The 19,945-nt window shown below is 41.7% G+C and overlaps 1 protein-coding gene across 5 annotated transcripts; it reads right to left on the bottom strand.

The window, feature by feature from the left end:
* Positions 1–10: 10 nt before the first annotated feature.
* ncoa4 (nuclear receptor coactivator 4) lies at positions 11–19,613 on the bottom strand. 5 transcript variants are annotated; one of them, XM_071380406.1, is made up of 10 exons: positions 19,308–19,613; positions 6,290–6,416; positions 5,183–5,323; positions 4,921–5,009; positions 4,555–4,663; positions 3,219–3,320; positions 2,968–3,090; positions 1,610–2,785; positions 1,363–1,455; positions 11–1,268 (listed from the first exon to the last, which is right to left on the bottom strand). In XM_071380406.1, exons 1-10 carry the CDS (start codon positions 19,343–19,345, stop codon positions 1,263–1,265), a joined length of 2,004 nt encoding a protein of 667 aa, XP_071236507.1. In that variant the 5' UTR covers positions 19,346–19,613; the 3' UTR covers positions 11–1,262. The 5 variants fall into 5 exon arrangements, with proteins under 5 accessions (XP_071236507.1, XP_071236510.1, XP_071236508.1 ...); XM_071380409.1 differs by lacking the exon at positions 19,308–19,613 and adding an exon at positions 18,251–18,272; XM_071380407.1 differs by lacking the exon at positions 19,308–19,613 and adding an exon at positions 8,250–8,579.
* Positions 19,614–19,945: the final 332 nt, after the last annotated feature.

Genomic DNA, 19,945 nt, shown 5'->3' on the forward strand with positions numbered 1-19,945 from the left:
CCAACAGAACTCAAGGTGTTGTTTTTATTAAGAGTTAAATATGGTACAACAGCAGAGAAAGTTAGATAAGCAATCATATGGATAGTATGTCATGGTAAAATGTTAAAAATGCACAGGAAAAAAAAAAAATTTAATATGTTAAAAATGAACATGGAAAAACAATTAGAAGCATTCATCAAGCACCATTGTGTTTCTCCTCTCCAACTCCCCATTGCACTTCAAGAGCCATGTACAATACCTTTGATTTACCCACTATGGAGACATCTACAGAGGTAATATGCAGAAAGACATATCAGTGGTTATCAATACAAGGTGTTATTTTTTGATCGGTTCTACCGTGATTACGCAGTAGTCGTTTGCCTCGTTCGATTCAGCCAATCGAAAGTAATTTCAATGGAATTACTATATTGGGCACAACGTTTTCAGCTTGCATATTTGCAACATGAAAACAATCAACTCTTGCACAGCAGTGATAAAATCTCAACTCACAGGGGATACAGGACAGGAAAACCAACACTGTTTTCACAACGTATCCACTAAATACAATGAAGCAAACTTGAGGCACATAAACCAGAACTATAGAGTTATGGTAGTGCAATAAATGTAGATGTATTGGTCATGGAGAACACCTTTAGGGTAAGCTTGTAATTCAGATGACTATTTTGAAGCCATTTAAGAGAAAGCTATACTGGTGTTTAAGACAAAATAATATTTCACCAGATCGGAAGAAAACATATACTAGGAAATAGAAATCAAAGTGTAGCTTACATTACCTGATAGTCTTATTTGAGTATGGGGGAAAACTAGATATAGTCACAGACTGATGGAATTCTGTGAATACCACTAGTGATGTATGCGTGACAACTCTTTACCGCATTCCATAAAAAAGGTTTCTTAAAATAAAATCTCACCTCCCTCACACCAAACATTCATGTATCGAGCTGGTACTTTCTCGAGAATAGAGATTCTCAAAATCACATTGTGAGTTAGCTTTAGATCCAAGGGCCCATCTTGCTAGCTTGACATTGAGAACACTACGATTATAGAAGACAAATTCAAAAAAATCCAGATGGCAGTACATCCACAAACCCCAGCCTCTACTTCAGACTAGAGGCACATCTCAGAGAGAGAGGGGGGGGAATGAGACCCAGACAAGCATTGGAGGAAAAAGTTAATCAAGACATTGTGCGCGACGATCAGCATTAAAGTGGCTCCACAATAGAATCCTAAAAATCTCCTCAAAAAGCTACTGGTTACAGCTTTTACATCTGGAAAAGAGGGGGAAAGGAAATAAAGAATTCAGGAACAAATAATTAACAAATTAGTTCTCAGATAAATATGAATGCCTATTGAGATTCTTACCTGTATAGGTGCAGGGTGTAGCCCCTTCTCTTGGTCTCCACCGATTTTCATACATGAAAATAGATCACATACTGTTGGAGGGGCAAGTCGCTCCTGAAATCAGACCAAGGAACACAGTATTGTGAGTATGACCCAGCTTTAGCTTGAGGCTAAAAAGAGTCACTGGTTAACCAGTGGTTGAGAGATTTCAAAACTAAAGAATGCAAAGACTGAGTTTCCCCAATCAGTCCATTACCCATAGCCTTACTTGAGCATTGGCCCGCTTGCGTAGAAGCCACTTGTCCTCCTCTGGTTCCGTGCTGGGTTGCTCCTTTGTGCTCTCCTGTCTCGGTGTGACAGCAGTGCTACTGTGGGTCTTCGCAGGTACGAGCCAGAACTCTGGCTGCAGTGGTATGCTGAAGGGGCTCACCCACTTGGGGCTGTCTTCCACCCTGCTGGCCTTCTCCTCCCCCTGGGAGGCAGGTTGAGACACCCAGGCTGAGAGGGATAAGGCTTGGGACGTAGGGCCTATGGTCTTGCCAGGCTTGCTAGGGTAGAGCCAGGCCTCCAGGATGCCCTGAACCTTCTGTTCTTGCTCTTGGTGGTAGAGGGTGGACTGTTTGCTGGGGTTGTTTTTGTCCACCGAGACCCCGTTCTTGTCCCGACCCTCCTTCTTGAGGAGCCAGGTGGAGAGGGCCTCTTTGCCGCAGTTCTCATCACACACACACTCGGAGAAGCTGGTGCAGGACGCGTTGGCTTTGCAGGACTGCTGGCCTGGAATGGCCTGCTGCAGCCAGTTGTCTACAGTGTTGGGTGTCTGGGGTGTGGTGGCAGCAGAGGTGGGGGTGGTTTTTAGGCACAAGATTTTTCCCAGGTTCTCAATCTCCACGGACTTGTCACAGCAAGAGCCGCAGTCTGATTTGAGCAGCCAATCGCTGGCGTGGAAGCTCTCCTGGAAAGGGTTGGAGACCTGGGGTGTGTTGGGGGTCTGGGGTGTGGTGGCAGCAGAGGTGGGGGTGGTTTTCAGGCACAAGATTTTGCCCAGGTTCTCAATCTCCACGGACTTGTCACAGCAAGAGCCGCAGTCTGATTTGAGCAGCCAATCGCTGGCGTGGAAGCTCTCCTGGAAAGGGTTGGAGACCTGCTTTTGCCTGTCAACATCAGAGGCCTGGCAGCTCTCGCTGGTGGTCTCCTTGGCAACAGTAGCTGGGGTGATGAGCCAGTCACTCAGTGTCTCCATCTCTGCCATCTCTTCCTCCTCCAGAGCCATTTCTAACTCAGACTCATCAATCTTCTCAATGGAGAAGTTTGAGCTGCTACTTGTGCTACAGATACTGTTGGTTCTCTCTCTGATGGGAGTCTCCTCCTTCAGCAGCCACAGCTCCAGGTCCATCAGGTGGCCCCAGGACTTGAGGAAGTCAAAGGGGGCCTTAGGGCAGGATGACTGGACGACAGAGGAAAGAGAAGAAAACATTACCTTTTTGACTTTGTGACAGTCTGGGTATAAATTGGACCAAATATTTTTTCATGTGAAAATAGATGTAATTAAATATTTGTTTTTCTAGGAACAGAGTCTAGATAAATTATAAGCAACAAGAAAATGTATTTCACGCCTTCTGGTCTCACCTGAATTTCCTTGCGGGGGATCAACCAATCCTGTGGGTTCTTGCTTGACTGGTATCCAACTGGGGTAGTAGTCACTGGACGGTTTCCAAGGAGCCAGTCGGAAAGAGGTGCAGACTCCACCCTCTACATATAAGAAAACAAACAGGCGTGCATGTCAGTACAGTGCATTTCCTTGTGAGTGAGGACTCCATGCATGTAGAACCAAAGGAATCACAACTTCACATGGAAAGGGTCTGTGGCATGGTACAAACCAGTTTCTTAGCTGCGATTGGAAAGCTCTGCTGAAGCCAAGGTTGCTCGCTAGTATTCGATTTTTGAGGGACACTATTCAGCACAGGTCCTACTTCCATGTGCTGGGGAGGGAGAGAGGGAAGTTATGAACATTCTATCCACATTTAAAGGACATGTGGGAGATGTCAGGGTTTTATGTAAGCAGTAACCACAGATTGAGGAACTAGGGCCACAAGGCAGTCAGCGAGGAAAGCATAACCAATACCTTCACCGTGTTGTTCTCAAACTGCAATTCCCAAGATTCCCCCCAGAATATTGATAACATGCAACTGTACACCTTCATAGAACTGTACACCTTCATAGAACTGTACACCTTCATAGAACTGTACACCTTCATAGAACATGGGACTGTACACCTTCATAGAACTGTACACCTTCATAGAACATGGGACTGTACACCTTCATAGAACTGTACACCTTCATAGAACATGGGACTGTACACCTTCATAGAACTGTACACCTTCATGGGACTGTACACCTTCATAGAACATGGGACTGTACACCTTCATAGAACTGTACACCTTCATAGAACAGTATACCTTCATAGAACATGGGACTGTACACCTTCATAGAACATGGGACTGTACACCTTCATAGAACATGGGACTGTACACCTTCATAGAACATGGGACTGTACACCTTCATAGAACATGGGACTGTACACCTTCATAGAACATGGGACTGTACACCTTCATAGAACATGGGACTGTACACCTTCATAGAACATGGGACTGTATACCTTCATAGGACATGGGACTGTATACCTTCATAGGACATGGGACTGTATACCTTCATAGAACATGGGACTGTATACCTTCATAGAACATGGGACTGTATACCTTCATAGAACATGGGACTGTATACCTTCATAGAACATGGGACTGTACACCTTCATAGAACATGGGACTGTACACCTTCATAGAACATGGGACTGTATACCTTAGAAAAGATTTCCCATGTTCTATAAGACTCTTTCCTTGACAACAACTGATATATCAATTTACATGTCTAAATCTTATGAAATGTACCTTTAACATTTACACGTTCACAAAGACTGGCAATGAGTACAGTTTTATGCCTCAGTGTTCAGGAGTTGGTTGTAAACCTCCATTAAGAGCAGATAGGGAGCTTTATGCGGGCAGGGTGACAGAAGAGGCTCAACCGGTAAACACACAGCCAAAGTTTAAACTTCTCAAATCAACATCGGGCATTGGGCTAAATCCAGTCTGAAGTGAATTTTGTTAGTAAGATGTGTGCGTGTGTAATTCTGCTTGTAGCTCCCAGAGGATCACGTACCTGGGTGGCAATGGTTCCAAAGGAGGTGATGGCCTGACGCAGGGAACGAGTGTCAGCCTGGAAGCTCATCTCAGGGGTTTCCTCAGGAGTCAAGTTCAGGGAAGATAACCTGAACACACAGAAGTAGACATTTCAGCCCCTTCCTCCCACAGTCAACTACATCTACCTACTTTACACATGCCAAACTTCAGGTTCTAATGTGACTATGCCCAAGTTATTTATAGAGGTATAATGGAAGCAAATACTGAAAGACTGAAATGATTGCTCAAGCGCCATGACTTAAACACCAACTGTAAACAATAATTGCAAATCCTGACTCCCAAATTACATTTAATTCAAGACAGAGGCCATTGTGGCAGCTCTTACTTTTCCATGCAGCTGGTGAGCTGGTTGGCCAGATTGTTGCTGTTGGAGTTCTCTAGCTGATGAATGAGAATGTCAAACTGGCCTCGGAGCTGTGGGCAGAAGAGAGAGAAAAGGAGACGATCAGACATGACACCGGTAACATGAGGAGAAGGTCAAAAGAGAGAAGAGACTAAATGGAACTTGGTCTTCAGAGGTTTCTGAGCAGACACTGTGCAGTGCAGATATTGTTGTGTTGTGCTGCAGACATGGGGGTACTACTCACACAGTGAAGCTGATGCAGCTGCGCCTGCAGAGCCTCTCCCTTTAGCTGCTCCACAAGGTTAATCTGCTCCAGCAGCCACACCTCACGGGAACGCATAAACTCCAGGTGTCTGCTGATACAGGTGTGAAGCTGGGACTTCACCTGTAAACACAAGAGAAATTAACAAATTAGTTTGCAAAAAAAAAAAAAAAAAAGACCTGCATACACACACAAACACACTCCCAAGTCATGGCTGGGAGATGTCGCTCCTGCTGCTGAAGCTAAGCAAAGTCAGACAAGACAGCACACTGACCTATAGACCCATCAGAAGTCTGATTCTAGCGTCCAACACAGTCAACTACTATATCCACATCAAAGAGTAAGGGAAAACACCTTTGCTTTTACCTATTCCTCTGCTGGGTAGTCAGAAAAAGGCTGGATGATTCTCTAAGATGCAGTGAGACGTGAGCTGCTGCTGCAGTAGTGGATCCTCTGTCGTCTGTGTCCTCAGACTGCAGTAACCTGCCCTCTCCCTGCTACTGCCTTATAAAGGCGGGTCAAGGAAACTATCCGGTGGTCATGTTTCAATTGTTGTCTCTCCGGTCCCTCTGCTCGTCCTCATCACGAGCCACATACTAGTCATTAAAAATGTGGTCACGTCAGGAGGACAAAGACCCGTTTTATCACAGCTCTAACAGGGCTTAGCATATCTGCCACAGTTATGACATACAATAATGCCATGGATCAGTTTGTGGGGAACTAATGACTACCCTGCCATGTTTGCTAGGCTTCCCAGCACATCAACACATACACGCCCTATACCCATCTGCCTTCCTTAAGCCTATGGTGACTAACCATGTTGCTTGTCCTAAATCCCTGAAAACCACTGTGTTTACAGCATAGAGGCCATTGTATTAAAATAAAATGTTATTGCTCACATACACATATTATGCAGATGTTATTGCGGAGTAGCGAAATGCTCGTATGAGCCCAGCTGTGTGCTCCTGACATAACCGGAGCACAAACGGACCCAGTGGCAGTTCCTTCTGATCCACTAGAACAGGAGGGGGGTCAACCCTGGATGGGACCACGGGGCTGTAAGAGGGTCCCCCTGGTGGCTTTACTCACCTCTCTGGAGTTGTCCTTGAGCTGGGCCTCAGCCCTCGTCACCCCACCGATGGCCTCCTCCAGCTGAGAGCGGGCCTGCACACACTGCCTGAGGGTGGCCTTCTCTCGCTCCTCCACAAGAGACATTCTGCAGAGAGACACAGTTCTTGTTACAGGGTTAGACTGATAACACGAAAAAAATGCTATTCTTTCTTTCCAAAGCCCTAAATCCTCCCTTGGTTCAGTGAGCCACTGTCTGCTTTCAGGGATCGATTGTGAGCCGAATAGGGGGTGCTCGAACAATCAAGGTCATTGCCTATACACCAATAAAGCAAATGCTAGTTTAATTCATGCACGAGTATGGAAATATTGTACCGTCAGCACTGAGCCTCAATTTCTGTTCCCTTTTACGTTGAAACCAACAAACAGGAAAGCGAGAGTTCTGTCCCTTTTCACTTCTGCTTTACATCCCTTAACACTAAGAATTTTTGGGGGGGGGAATAAGTATGAGATGTAAGAAATTAAACAAGGTGCACACACTCCCATCACAGTATTCATTTTGTCATTGTGACCACCAACAGGTGTAACTAAAGTGACCGATCAGAGTCCACGCTCCACAGGGAGATGGGCCTACTGTGCTTCAAAATATACTGAGTGCTGTAAACTGTAATAATTTACCTGTGTGGAGACACTTTTTTTAAATGATTTTTTAAAATGTAACTGGGCAAGTCAGTTAAGAACAAACTCTTATTTACAATGACTGCCTACACCAGCCAAACCCGGACGTCGCTGGGCCAATTGTGCTACCTGGAATACTACCTGGAATCGAACCAGGGTGTCTGTAGTGACGCCTCTAACCCTGAGATGCAGTTCCTCAGACCACTGTGCCATGCGGGAGCAATGACTGAGGTAAATTTTAGCAAGGGAATTAAGTTAAAAGGAATATTTAGGCCTTTCATTCTGAATTGGTCTCATGGCTTGTTGTTAACTCGATCTTTACACCAGCTTTGAGGTCTCTCAATTGACATCCCTCACAGGCATAAGGGAGCCCACAACAAAACCCCATCCTAAAACTGCTGCTCAATCACTACCTGTCATACCCATTTTGCTGGGCTTTTGACAGACAACAATGGACAAATTATAGTGAATGTTCAGCATGCCCTCTAGGTCAGGTTCTCAAACTCAGTCCTGGACCCCCTCCCCCGCTGGGTGCACATTTTGTTTTTTGCCCTAGGACTTCACAGCTAATTCAAATAATCAACGCTTGACGAGTTGGTTATCATGATGAGTTGATGATTTGGTCCTGGGGGGGGGGAAATAAACAGTAAACAATGTGATTAGATGTGTTGCAAAATACAGGTCCAGAATCAGACCGGATGCCCATCATTGATTTCACAGATCACCTCAAAATCAACAAGTGGGGTTACTCTTGGTTGTATTTGAATAAAGGTTCAATAAATAAATGTTAAAAATTGAGACTCCAGTGTTAGGCCTATAGCTTAAGCAAGTATTTCAATTCAGCTTAAAATTTAGGCCATAAAATCTCACTCCCACTTAAAACACTTCCCTTTCTATACATCCATCCATGTGAGTGTTTGTTCAAGCAGCTGACATAGGATTTATTCAATACTCAAGCTGCAAAGTTACTGAAATACACTGTTAATCATACAATACGATTAAGTATTTGATCACAGTAAAACGTAAGAGTTAAAAATTCAGTTGTTAGTACACTTTCAACCATATATAAAACCAGTACCTTGCAACAAAGTAACTGCTACAAATGTCAGCGTTAGAGACTTGGTTGATAGTTTGTTAAGAGTAAAAGTAACGGTCTCCAATACATGTATTAGCTCAGGTAAAATGGAGTTCGTCTCTACATGGCTTGAATCGTCAAGGTTGGCTATGCAAGAGACCGGCAAAAAATTACGTATACTTGAAAATCAACCGTACAAAGCCAACCAAACTCCAAGGCCATAGCTACCTCATGTTATGGAATGTTTAGCGATATCTGTCCGTTTAAATCCGCTGATGTTGCTCCCTTCTCTCATAAACAAAAGGATATGAGATAATTGTTCGCTTTCATGATTTATCTTGCCACGAACCACGGCTGATCGCTTCGTCATTGGCTGAGTTTCAGAGCCTACGTTCAAGCAACCAAATCAAATGGGAACTCGGAAATCTCTGACTTCCGACTTCAGAACGTTCAAAAAAATTAGAACTCTTGGGGGGGGACTAGCTCCTACTGGGAAAATATATTTGAACGGTCATCCAACTCGGAATTCCAACTCGGGCCTCTTTCTAGAGCTCCGACTTTCCGACCTGAATCAAATCAAATGTATTTATATAGCCCGTCTAACATCAGCTGAATATCTCTGACGTCGTGATATGGGCTACGTATTTTTCCGAGTTCCCAGATGTTTTGAACGCGGCATAAGTCTCGCATTCCGCACGTACACCACGAATAGGAAAACAAGGGCCCTTCAAAGGCGGTTCTAAGACCGCAAAGCGAATACTTGTCAGCATTTTTCCTTTTGTCAGTCACACCAAAGAAATGCAGAGCAGGCACAGGCGCGTTAACGACACAAATAATGATTTGGTTCATTGGCTGGCTGTAATACAATTACTTACTGTCTTTATTAAGACAATGTGAAGAACTATTGGAAATCCCAAAGCAATCAAGTGAATTCGACATTTCTTGACATTGTAATAACAATTTCCATGTGGGCAACACACTTGCAAAGTTACCAGTGAGGGTCCAAGTGACAGGCTGCCATCCCCAAAAAGTGGGTTCAGTGTTTTAACTATAGTGATACATTGTATCGTGTAATGTTAACTAGTTTTAATATGTTTTGGTAATATCAGTAAGTTGCCCATCACTGTGTGTGTGTCCATAGATAGACAACTTTCACAATCATGTGTTGACAATCTGCTACTGTGGGGTGGGGTCTTCCTAGCCCAACATGTACTATTTTAAGGAACCTACCCTTACTCCTTAAAGTCCAAGAGGTAGACTGGCTCTGGCAGCCAAAACAGCAAAATACTTAATCTAATACTGAATCGATTCTCAATTGCGATACAGTTCTAGAAACATAAAGCCCTATACTTTCATATCACATCAAAATAATTTCACAAATGCAAAATATACACTTACTGTACACTGTTTTAACCGGATTTATCACAGTTGCAGCTGACAGTATTTTTCAGTGACAACACGTTTCTGGCGGCCTTCAAATCCCTCATGGTGTGCCCGATTTTGTTTTAAATGTGGACTCACATTTATTTAGGTATTGTGTTGGGAAGAAAAGTGCAATCATCACCTTGAAAGATTAGGAGCTCAATTCAATCCAACACGCATTGCCGTATTTACAAAGTAACTTTTTCCCCAATATCAAATTAACTCACAGATTGGTCTTGGGTAGTGTATAAAAATGTAAAACTACAACCTGGGCCACCCCTCATAAGTATGCTTTCACTTTTAAGAATTAGAAGTGTGTGGGCACGGGATGAATATTGTAAATAAAGGATCAAAAACTAAAAAAAAAAACATCTTCCCCATGTCGGATTAGATCTCACAATAATCGAACTATGAGCCAACTTTTTTATATTTAATATTGCGTAAAGATTGTTGCTTCCGTCAATGTAATTGTTTGCATCCCCCATATATTTTTGGGGTATATACAGTGGGGCAAAAAAGTATTTAGTCAGCCACCAATTGTGCAAGTTCTCCCACTTAAAAAGATGAGAGAGGCCTGTAATTTTCATCATAGGTACACTTCAACTATGACAGACAAAATGAGAAGAAAAAAAATCCAGAAAATCACATTGTAGGATTTTTTATGAATTTATTTGCAAATTATGGTGGAAAATAAGTATTTGGTCAATAACAAAAGTTTCTCAATACTTTGTTATATACCCTTTGTTGGCAATGACAGAGGTCAAACGTTTTCTGTAAGTCTTCACACACTGTTGCTGGTATTTGAGATAAACTTTTGTTATTGTTATTAGTCCCACAATTCAGCTCCATTCAACCCCTCCCATATATCGCTTAACACCATCCATTTTGTATTTCTATTTGCCATATATTTTTCATCTGTGCTGCGATGCTTCACAAAATGACTGACCCTTTCTATTATCATAGCTTCTACAGATTGTAAATTAAAGATACATTTTTTTGCTAAAATAATTATTATATTATTGATTGACTGACAATGCCTTTTGAAATCACCCATTATAAATCACCCAAGATGGACAAAGGGGGCGTTGTTGGGGCTGTGTTTCTGGACCTAAGGAAGGCTTTTGATACTGTTAACCATGAGATTCTCATCACAAAATTGTCCAAGTTCAACTTTTCCCTGATGCCTTGAGATGGATGAAATCATACCTTGAAGGCAGAACTCAGTGTGTCAGATTGAGCAATGAGCTGTCGCCCACTCTTAGCTATGATGTGGGCGTGCCCCAAGGGTCAATACTGGGGGCCCTCCTGTTCAGCTTGTACATTAATGATCTGCCTTCTGTCTGTACTGGGTCTGAAGTTCAAATGTATGCAGATGATACAGTGATATATGTGCATGCAAAGAGCAAACAACAAGCTGCACAAGAACTCACTACTGTAATGGTCCAGGTTACAGATTGACTCAGTGACTCGTGTTTGCATCTCAATGTGAAAAAAACTGTTTGCATGTTCTTCACAAAGAGGGCAACAGATGCTACGGAGCCAGATGTCTATGTGTCAGGGGAGAAGCTCCAGGTGGTATCTGATTTTAAGTACCTTGGCATCATACTTGATTGTGAGCAGTTGTAATCTGAATAAAGGGAAAAGTGCCATTCTTTAACATGGGATGAGACATTCCTACCAATTTACTAGAGAACCATTCCGGATTTAAGTATAACTTTTGTATGACTGATGAATTTAGTGAGAGGTCTAGTGCTTTAATATTTAATCATTTCTGGCATCTGAATTCATATTCGTTATATAAATAGGCCCTTTTAATTTTGTCTGGCTTGCCATTCCAAATAAAATTGAATCTTTTTTGTTAATATAATTTAAAAAGCAGGTCACTAGGTGTAGGCAAAACTATAAGCAAATAGGTCAACTAGAGTTAATCAGGGTGATTTTTCCACAAATAGACAGGTATTAGATCTTATCCATTTTTTCTCACTTTCTCTAAAAACCTACTGGAGTGAGATCATTTCTTTCTTTCGGGATTTGCATACCAAGTATGTCCACATGCCCATCAGACCATTTTATTGGTAAACTACACGGTAATGTAAAAGCCTATTTTTTGTGTGATCTAATACGTAATACCATAATTTGGTTTTAATCCAGAGGTTAGCAAAAGTATCTAGATCCTCTATGAGGCTGTATTCTAATTGTGGTTTTAGAAGAAAACATGAATCATCAGCGTATAATGAGACCTTTGTTTAAGCCACGGATTTCTAATCCCTTCATATTATTGTTGGATCTAATTTTAACAGCTAGATATGCCGATAGTGGACAACCTTGTTTTACTCCAGTTTAAAACTTTCTGAAATGTAGCCATTATTTACACCTAGGTTTACTATACATAACTTAACCCATAAGAGATTCTACAAAATTGAAATATTCTAGGCATTTATATATAAACTCCAGTTGTACTTTATCAAAAGCCTTTTTTTAAATCAGCTATAAAAACCAGGCCTGGTGTCCCCGTTATTCCATAGTATTCTATTGTTTCCAGTACTTGTCTTATATTATCTCCAATGTAAAAAAAAACCTGTCTGATTAGGATGAATCATATCTGACAATACCTTTTTAAGTTCTATGCGCCAAGCATTTAGCTAGAATTTTTGGCATCACAACACTGAAGTGTAAGAGGCCTCCAATTTTTTAAATGGACTGGATCCTGTTTCAGTAATAATGAAATCAGACCTTCTTGTTGCGTGTCCGATAATCTACTGTTATATAGGAGTGGTTAAAACATGCTAATAATGGTTCTCTGAGCACATCAAAAAAAGTTTGGTATACTTCCACTGGTATGCCATCCAGCCCTGGAGTTCCCAGCCTTAAAGGCTTTAATTGCATCAAGAAGTTCCTCCTCTGTAATTTGGTCTTCACATGAGAATTTCTGTATAGATGTTAATTTTACATTATTAATAGGGGGAAAATCCATACAATTAGCAATTTGTAACAAATTTCAATACATTTTTTGGGGTTGCATTTCTATGTTGAAGATTGAAAAAGAAATTGGTGCATTTTCCCCCATATTCCATCCAGTTCATTTTATTTTTTATAATATATTACAAGATCTTTCTTGAATAAGTTCCTCCATGTCTTTTTGATTTTCCTCTAACTTATTCTGTGCCTCTATGGTACAGTTTTTATTGCTATCTATCTGTTCGTCCTTCAATTTCCTTTGTTAATATGGACTCCTATGATCTAAATTGCTTTTGTTTTATAGATGAGTACTGAATTGCAGGCCTCTAAAAGGCACATTTAAAAGTGTCCCATACAATAAGGGGGATCTGCTGTACCCATGTTATGTCAGAAAAAGGCAATTATAAATTCTTCTGTCCTAGTTATTAACAAGTTATCATCCAGTAGGCTCTAATTAATAATATCCTATTGTTTTAGCAGACTGCACCACCAATCAGTCATAGCAGGTTGGGAAAAAATACAAAAAGTTGACATGACCGCCATTGTAATCTAGCCCTTGTTATGATGGATGTAGCTGTCAATATAAATATATAATCCTCATAGCATACATGTTTTTTTACTTTGTCAATGCACAGATGTGTATGAAGCTGGAAACAAACATTTTGAATTTGGTCATATGCATAAACGTGCCTATTGTGCAACGTCAGTAGTCTAGTCAAGGATACATCATGAAAATTATATTGGCACACTCCACTTACCAAGGCCATTGCCAAATAAGGCACACTGTTACCTGCTTTTATAGTAAGCCTTGAGGTGGTACCAACCAGCACATCTAGAAGGGAGAGTATTTCATACCGAACCCCTCGAGATGACGTAGAGGCACCTTCTCAAGGTGCCTCTACATCACGATTTCAATGGCAGAGTTAAACTGCTAGGGGCAAAGAGAGAGATAGATTTACTACTAAAATATAATCACTTTGCAACGAACTGTCAAAATGAAGACCAGAATTGATGTGTCTCACTAGAACTAAAGTCTAAATCTGTTTTCCAATTAAAAAAAAATAAATTTCAGGAAAGTTACTCTTTAACAAAACCCCCCCCATACAGGACACAGCTTACTCCAATGACTTACTGAATGTGTATTTTTTTGTTTACCTAGGCAAGTCAGTTAAGAACAAATTCTTATTTACAATGACCGCCTACCTCGGTCAAACTCTAACCCGGACGACGCTGGGCCAAATGTACGCTGCCCTACGGGACTCCCAATCACGGCCGGTTGTGATACAGCCTGGAATCGAACCAGGGTCTGTAGTGACACCTCTAGCACTGAGATGCAGTGCCTTAGACCGCTGTGCCACTCAGGAGCTATAATGGAACTTATAGTCATGATCAAGGGCTAGGGTCTTCCAATCTACAAGAGGTGCCATCAATTACACGCATGATCAGGTCACACACACAGCATCGGAGCTTCACAAGCCAAGAAGGTTGCTAGCTAATGATTTGCCTCATTTCTAGCTAACTACCTAGTTAGAAATGCAATGCCTTCAGAGAATATTCAACCCCTTGACTGTTTCCACATTTTGTTGTGTTGCAGCCGGAATTCAACATTTATTAAATAGATTTTTTTCCCCTCACCCACCTACACACACACACAATACCCCATATAATGACAAAGTGAACACATTTATTGAAAATGAAATACATAAACATTTCATTTACATAAGTATGCACACTCCTAAGTCAATACATTGTCTGAGTCTTTCTGGGAAAGTCTAAGAGCTTTTCACACCAGCATTGGAGAATATTTGCCCATTATTCTTTTCAAAATGCTTCAAGCCATGTCAAAATTGGTTGTTGATCATTGCTAGAAAACCATTTAAGTCTTACCATAGATTTACAAGAAGATTTAAGTCAAAACTGTAACTCGGCCACTCAGGAACCTTCACTGTCTTCTTGGTAAACAACTCCAGTGTAGATTTGGCTTTTAGGTTATTGTCCTCCTGAAATGTGAATTCCTCTTCCAGTGTGTTTCCAACTAGAAACACTTATCTCCCTCACTAGCTTTAAGCACCAGCTGTCAGAGCAGCTCATAGATTACTGCACCTGTACATAGCCCATCTATAATTTAGCCCAAACAACTACCTCTTTACCTACTGTATTTATTTATTTATTTTGCTCCTTTGCACCCCATTATTTCTGTCTACTTTGCGCTTTCTTCCACTGCAAACCAACCATTCCAGTGTTTTTAGTTTTTATTTTACTTGCTGTGTTGTATTCACTTCGCCTCCATGGCCTTTTTATATTTTTATTTATTTATACATATATTTGTTTGCCTTCACCTCCCTTATCTCACCTCACTTGCTCACATTGTATATAGACTTATTTTTTTCACTGTATTATTGACTATATGTTTGTTTTACTCCATGTGTAACTATGTGTTGTTGTATGTGTCGAACTGCTTTGCTTTATCTTGGCCAGGTCGCAATTGTAAATGAGAACGTGTTCTCAATTTGCCTACCTGGTTAAATAAAGGTTAAATAAAATAAATAAATAAATAGTATAAAGATTTGGAATCAATTGATTGACTTGAGTAATGATGTGTATCATGTGCAATTAAATGTATTTTAGATATGCTAGTGAATAAGCTCTTGGAAACAACACATTGTTGCCAACTATTCACATCGGAGTTACAATGTTGCAATCACTAGGCAGCCAACTGCCTATAGTAGGAAACAGAGTTGTTATCAATAAGCCACATATAGCACACATGATGAGTCACAACCCAAAGACATTTATTAACATCATCCAGTAGAACTATAAAAATAGTGAGAATTCGAGCTTGAGAAATAAGTGCGCTTCATTTCACAGGAGCATTGTAAAATAAAAGTTCTCTCTCAATGAACCAGCCTTACGAACCCTGGTTTTGGAATATTTTTATTCTGTACAGGCTTCCTTCTTTTCACTCTGTCAATTAGGTTAGTAATTTTCTGGACAATTTTCTGGATACGATTATGATCAGGGTATTTCTTGTAATTATTAGTGATCAGAAAAAAGTAAGCACACATCTTTCTCATGTCACTCAGTCAGTCAAGTGAGGTGCTAATTGGTTTAAATAATTCAACTGGCTAGTTTGTTTGTCTGTAAAGAGAAGAGTACATTGATCCTGGTGCTCTGATTGGATATACACTGCTCAAAAAAATAAAGGGAACACTAAAATAACACATCCTAGATCTGAATGAATGAAATATTCTTATTAAATACTTTTTTCTTTACATAGTTGAATGTGCTGACAACAAAATCACACAAAAATTATCAATGGAAATCAAATTTATCAACCCATGGAGGTCTGGATTTGGAGTCACACTCAAAATGAAAGTGGAAAACCACACTACAGGCTGATCCAACTTTGATGTAATGTCCTTAAAACAAGTCGAAATGAGGCTCAGTAGTGTGTGTGGCCTCCACGTGCCTGTATGACCATCCTACAACGCCTGGGCAGGCTCCTGATGAGGTGGCGGATGGTCTCCTGAGGGATCTCCTCCCAGACCTGGACTAAAGCATCCGCCAACTCCTGGACAGTCTGTGGTGCAGGTGGATGGAGCGAGACATGATGTCCCAGATGTGCTCAATTGGATTCAGGTCTGGGGAACGGGCGGGCCAGTCCATAGCATCAATGCCTTCCTCTTGCAGGAACTGCTGACACACTCCAGCCACATGAGGTCTAGCATTGTCTTGCATTAGGAGGAACCCAGGGCCAACCGCACCAGCATATGGTCTCACAAGGGGTCTGAGGATCTCATCTCGGTCCCTAATGGCAGTCAGGCTGCCTCTGGCGAGCACATGGAGGGCTGTGCGGCCCCCCAAAGAAATGCCACCCCACACCATGACTGACCCACCACCAAACCGGTCATGCTGGAGGATGTTGCAGGCAGAACGTTCTCCACGGCGTCTCCAGACTCTGTCACGTCTGTCACATGTGCTCAGTGTGAACCTGCTTTCATCTGTGAAGAGCACAGGGCGCCAGTGGCGAATTTGCCAATCTTGGTGTTCTCTGGCAAATGCCAAACGTCCTGCACGGTGTTGGGCTGTAAGCACAACCCCCACCTGTGGACGTCGGGCCCTCATACCACCCTCATGGAGTCTGTTTCTGACCGTTTGAGCAGACACATGCACATTTGTGGCCTGCCGGAGGTCATTTTGCAGGGCTCTGGCAGTGCTCCTCCTTGCACAAAGGCGGAGGTAGCGGTCCTGCTGCTGGGTTGTTGCCCTCCTACGGCCTCCTCCACGTCTCCTGATGTACTGGCCTGTCTCCTGGTAGCGCCTCCATGCTCTGGACACTACGCTGACAGACACAGCAAACCTTCTTGCCACAGCTCGCATTGATGTGCCATCCTGGATGAGCTGCACTACCTGAGCCACTTGTGTGGGTTGTAGACTCCGTCTCATGCTACCACTAGAGTGAAAACACCGCCAGCATTCAAAAGTGACCAAAACATCAGACAGGAAGCATAGGAACTGAGAAGTGGTCTGTGGTCACCACCTGCAGAACCACTCCTTTATTGGGGGTGTCTTGCTAATTGCCTATAATTTCCACCTGTTGTCTATTCCATTTGCACAACAGCATGTGAAATTTATTGTCAATCAGTGTTGCTTCCTAAGTGGACAGTTTGATTTCACAGAAGTGTGATTGACTTGGAGTTACATTGTGTTGTTTAAGTGTTCCCTTTATTTTTTTGAGCAGTGTAGTAAAGCTGCATTTGGCTTCATAATTTCACCCGATCACTTCTCTGTTGCGGTCTGTTGGGTTCTAACTTGAAATATCCTTATTCATGTTAACATATTAGAACTGGCTATATGCAAATTTACTGAGTGAGAAAGGGGAGTGCAGAAAGTTTACATTCTGTCAGAACATGTTATGGTTAAATCTCATGTACCCTATGGAGTGGAGAAGGGCAACATCTGGTTTCAGTCACTGATAATGTATGACAGCTGTGAGTTAGGGAGGAGTGAGGAATGTGGGTCGAGGTCAGGTCAGATATTGTGAGGAGGAACAGTCCTATGACATACACACATAGGAGCCAGGGCCATGCCTACACCAATGAGAGGAACCAGTTCCAGTTCCTGCCTAGCAACATGGCTGTCTAGATGTGCAAGGAGTTGACTCTGACCAGTAGAGTGTGGAAATATGTGTGGAAACATGTTGAACAGTTTACTCAAGCCATTTCAGCTTTTGATTTTGAATTAATTTGTAAAAATTTCAAAAAACAGATTTACACTTAGACGTTATGGGTTATTGTCCATAGGACAGTCAATCTACTTCGAATTCAGGCTGTAACAACAAAATGTGGGAAAAAGTAAATGGATATGAATACTTAGTGAAGGCACTGTATAACAATCAAGCTGATATAGTGTATAGCTAGATAGCGATGTGCCCATGTGCCGCATACCCCTTTTCCCATTTTGTTTGACACCAGGCCTCAAACGATACCCCGATAAAGTTTTTTGGCTAATACTTTAGGTTATTACCCGCATGTATTAGCTAGCTAGTATAATTAAACAAATGTAGTCTCCTGACTGCTTCATATCTCTTGAGTTTGTTCAATGAAGTATGAATACTTTTACCTACTAGCTAGCATTAGCGTAACAACAAAATAAGTATATTCCGTAGGAAGGCGGAGGGGGGCAATTCATGAGTCTCGACATAGAACCCGTCGGGTGATTGGTTGAGCCTTCTTGAGTGCGTGACGTCTCACACATGCGCTATAGAGCCATCTGTTAAGCTAGCTCGCAATGCCGGTATGAGCAGTTAGCACCAGCCAAACAACAAGCCCACCAATTGTTATTTTTACCTTACGGTTGTGTTGCTTGGCGCAGCGGTCTAAGGCACTGGATCTCAGCGCTAGAGGCGTCACTACAGACCCTGGTTCAATTCCAGGCTGTATCACAACCAACCGTGATTGTGAGTCCCATAGGGGGGCGCACAATTGGCCCAGCGTTGTCCGGGTTAGGCCATCATTGTAAATAAGAATTCGTTCTAACTGACTTGCCTAGTTAAAAAAAAATAAAAGTGAGCAAGTTAACCCAAATGTTTCAAAGCATAGGTCATGCGTCCACTGCCTGGCCAGTGATCTAGCTAGTTACACTTCAGTAATTAGTTATCCTCCTAAATACGGTCACTGGATACACTAGCTGAGTTGAACACATTTGGCTGAACACAAACTAGTAGCCAGTTGTTGCTGCCCATGGTGGAATCATATCTAACCCATTGGCTCCTGGATACTATGCTATGTCCACGTGGTCTCATAACTATGTGTATGTGACCAATACAATTGGATGAGCTCCTGAGTCTAGCTAACGTCGCGAATTAGCATTTTGCTAGCTGAGCTGTTTTATAAGAAAAACGGATGATATGAATTAATTAGTACAAATTTCAAAAAATAGAATTACACTTAGACGTTAGCTAGCACGCTCTCCTCTGCGATAATATATTAATGTCAGATTCGTATTATAATTAATGTTAACTGTAATTGAAGATGGTGGTTACTACTGGATTCAGATCCGATGGAGATAAATTGTCCGCCATGTTTTGGAAAGGGCTCAGCCTCAAAGAAGGTCAACCAATCACCCGACGGGTTCTATATCGACACTCATGAAACTCCCCCTGGTCATGGCTTTTGACAAATTAACGCCAGATTTGACTTTTTGTAGCAGGTTAGGAGAATAAGCTTAAAGCTAGGAGAAGGGTCAAATCTACTTCTGACGTTAATATGATAAAAGCTGGATCCCATCTAGGCATGAACATAACTTTCGTGCGCTAACGTGGTTAGCTAGCGGAGCTAACGTTAGCCAACTGAATATTTTCTAAACCTTTTAGCTAAATGTTCACATGCCACCGACCACACCTACCTTTTCCCCTTGTATTGCACTCTTGACTTCGAAGACATCGACGTGTACAGCTAAGTTAGTTAGCTGTTTTAAAATATAATTTTAAAAAACCTAGTCAACTGCTCTTCTCCCCGGATAAATCGTCCCGTGTCAGTGTCGTAACTAGTTAGAACAGCAACAAAGTCATACACCCAGCTATTTATACAATGTATCTTCTTAAAATCTGATTTTAAAACTAACATTAACCCTTACCATAACCACACTGCTGACCTGAACCTAAATTTAGACAAAACAACAAAAAAAGGTGTTTTCCTGAATTTAAATTTGGACTTTGTGGCTGTACTATCTAGTGGAAACCTAATGTCTGGGACAAAACGACAGGTTGTCTCGCACGGAAATCTCTCGCGATAGTTGTTCCACTACAAATAAGTGTTTATGCTTTGCTGCTATCTAGAGGTCATTTTTAAAAATGTAATATCTCTGCATTAGATCAATAAGTAGGGCAGGCTGACACGAATGAAAGCACTGAGCTACTACTATATAATAAAAACATCATAATATTTGCTGGACTATTGTATGTACCGGTATGTATGACATTGATAGTTATTTTTTTTGCCAATTGTCAGCCACTTCACCGAAATGCATTTGTGGAGATTATT

The sequence above is a fragment of the Salvelinus alpinus genome, chromosome 32 (genome assembly GCF_045679555.1).
Source record: "Salvelinus alpinus chromosome 32, SLU_Salpinus.1, whole genome shotgun sequence".
In the NCBI taxonomy this organism is placed as follows: domain Eukaryota; kingdom Metazoa; phylum Chordata; class Actinopteri; order Salmoniformes; family Salmonidae; genus Salvelinus; species Salvelinus alpinus.

What these genes read in the sequence shown, in the direction of transcription:
- ncoa4 (XM_071380406.1), bottom strand. Translation starts at nt 19,345, where the DNA reads ATGTCTTCGAAGTCAAGAGTGCAATACAAGGGGAAAAG. An exon ending in GTGCAATACAAGGGGAAAAG is followed by an intron (nt 6,417 to 19,307) that starts GTAGGTGTGGTC and finishes GTCTCTCTGCAG; the next exon opens with AATGTCTCTTGTGGAGGAGC. An exon ending in TCAAGGACAACTCCAGAGAG is followed by an intron (nt 5,324 to 6,289) that starts GTGAGTAAAGCC and finishes TTGTGTTTACAG; the next exon opens with GTGAAGTCCCAGCTTCACAC.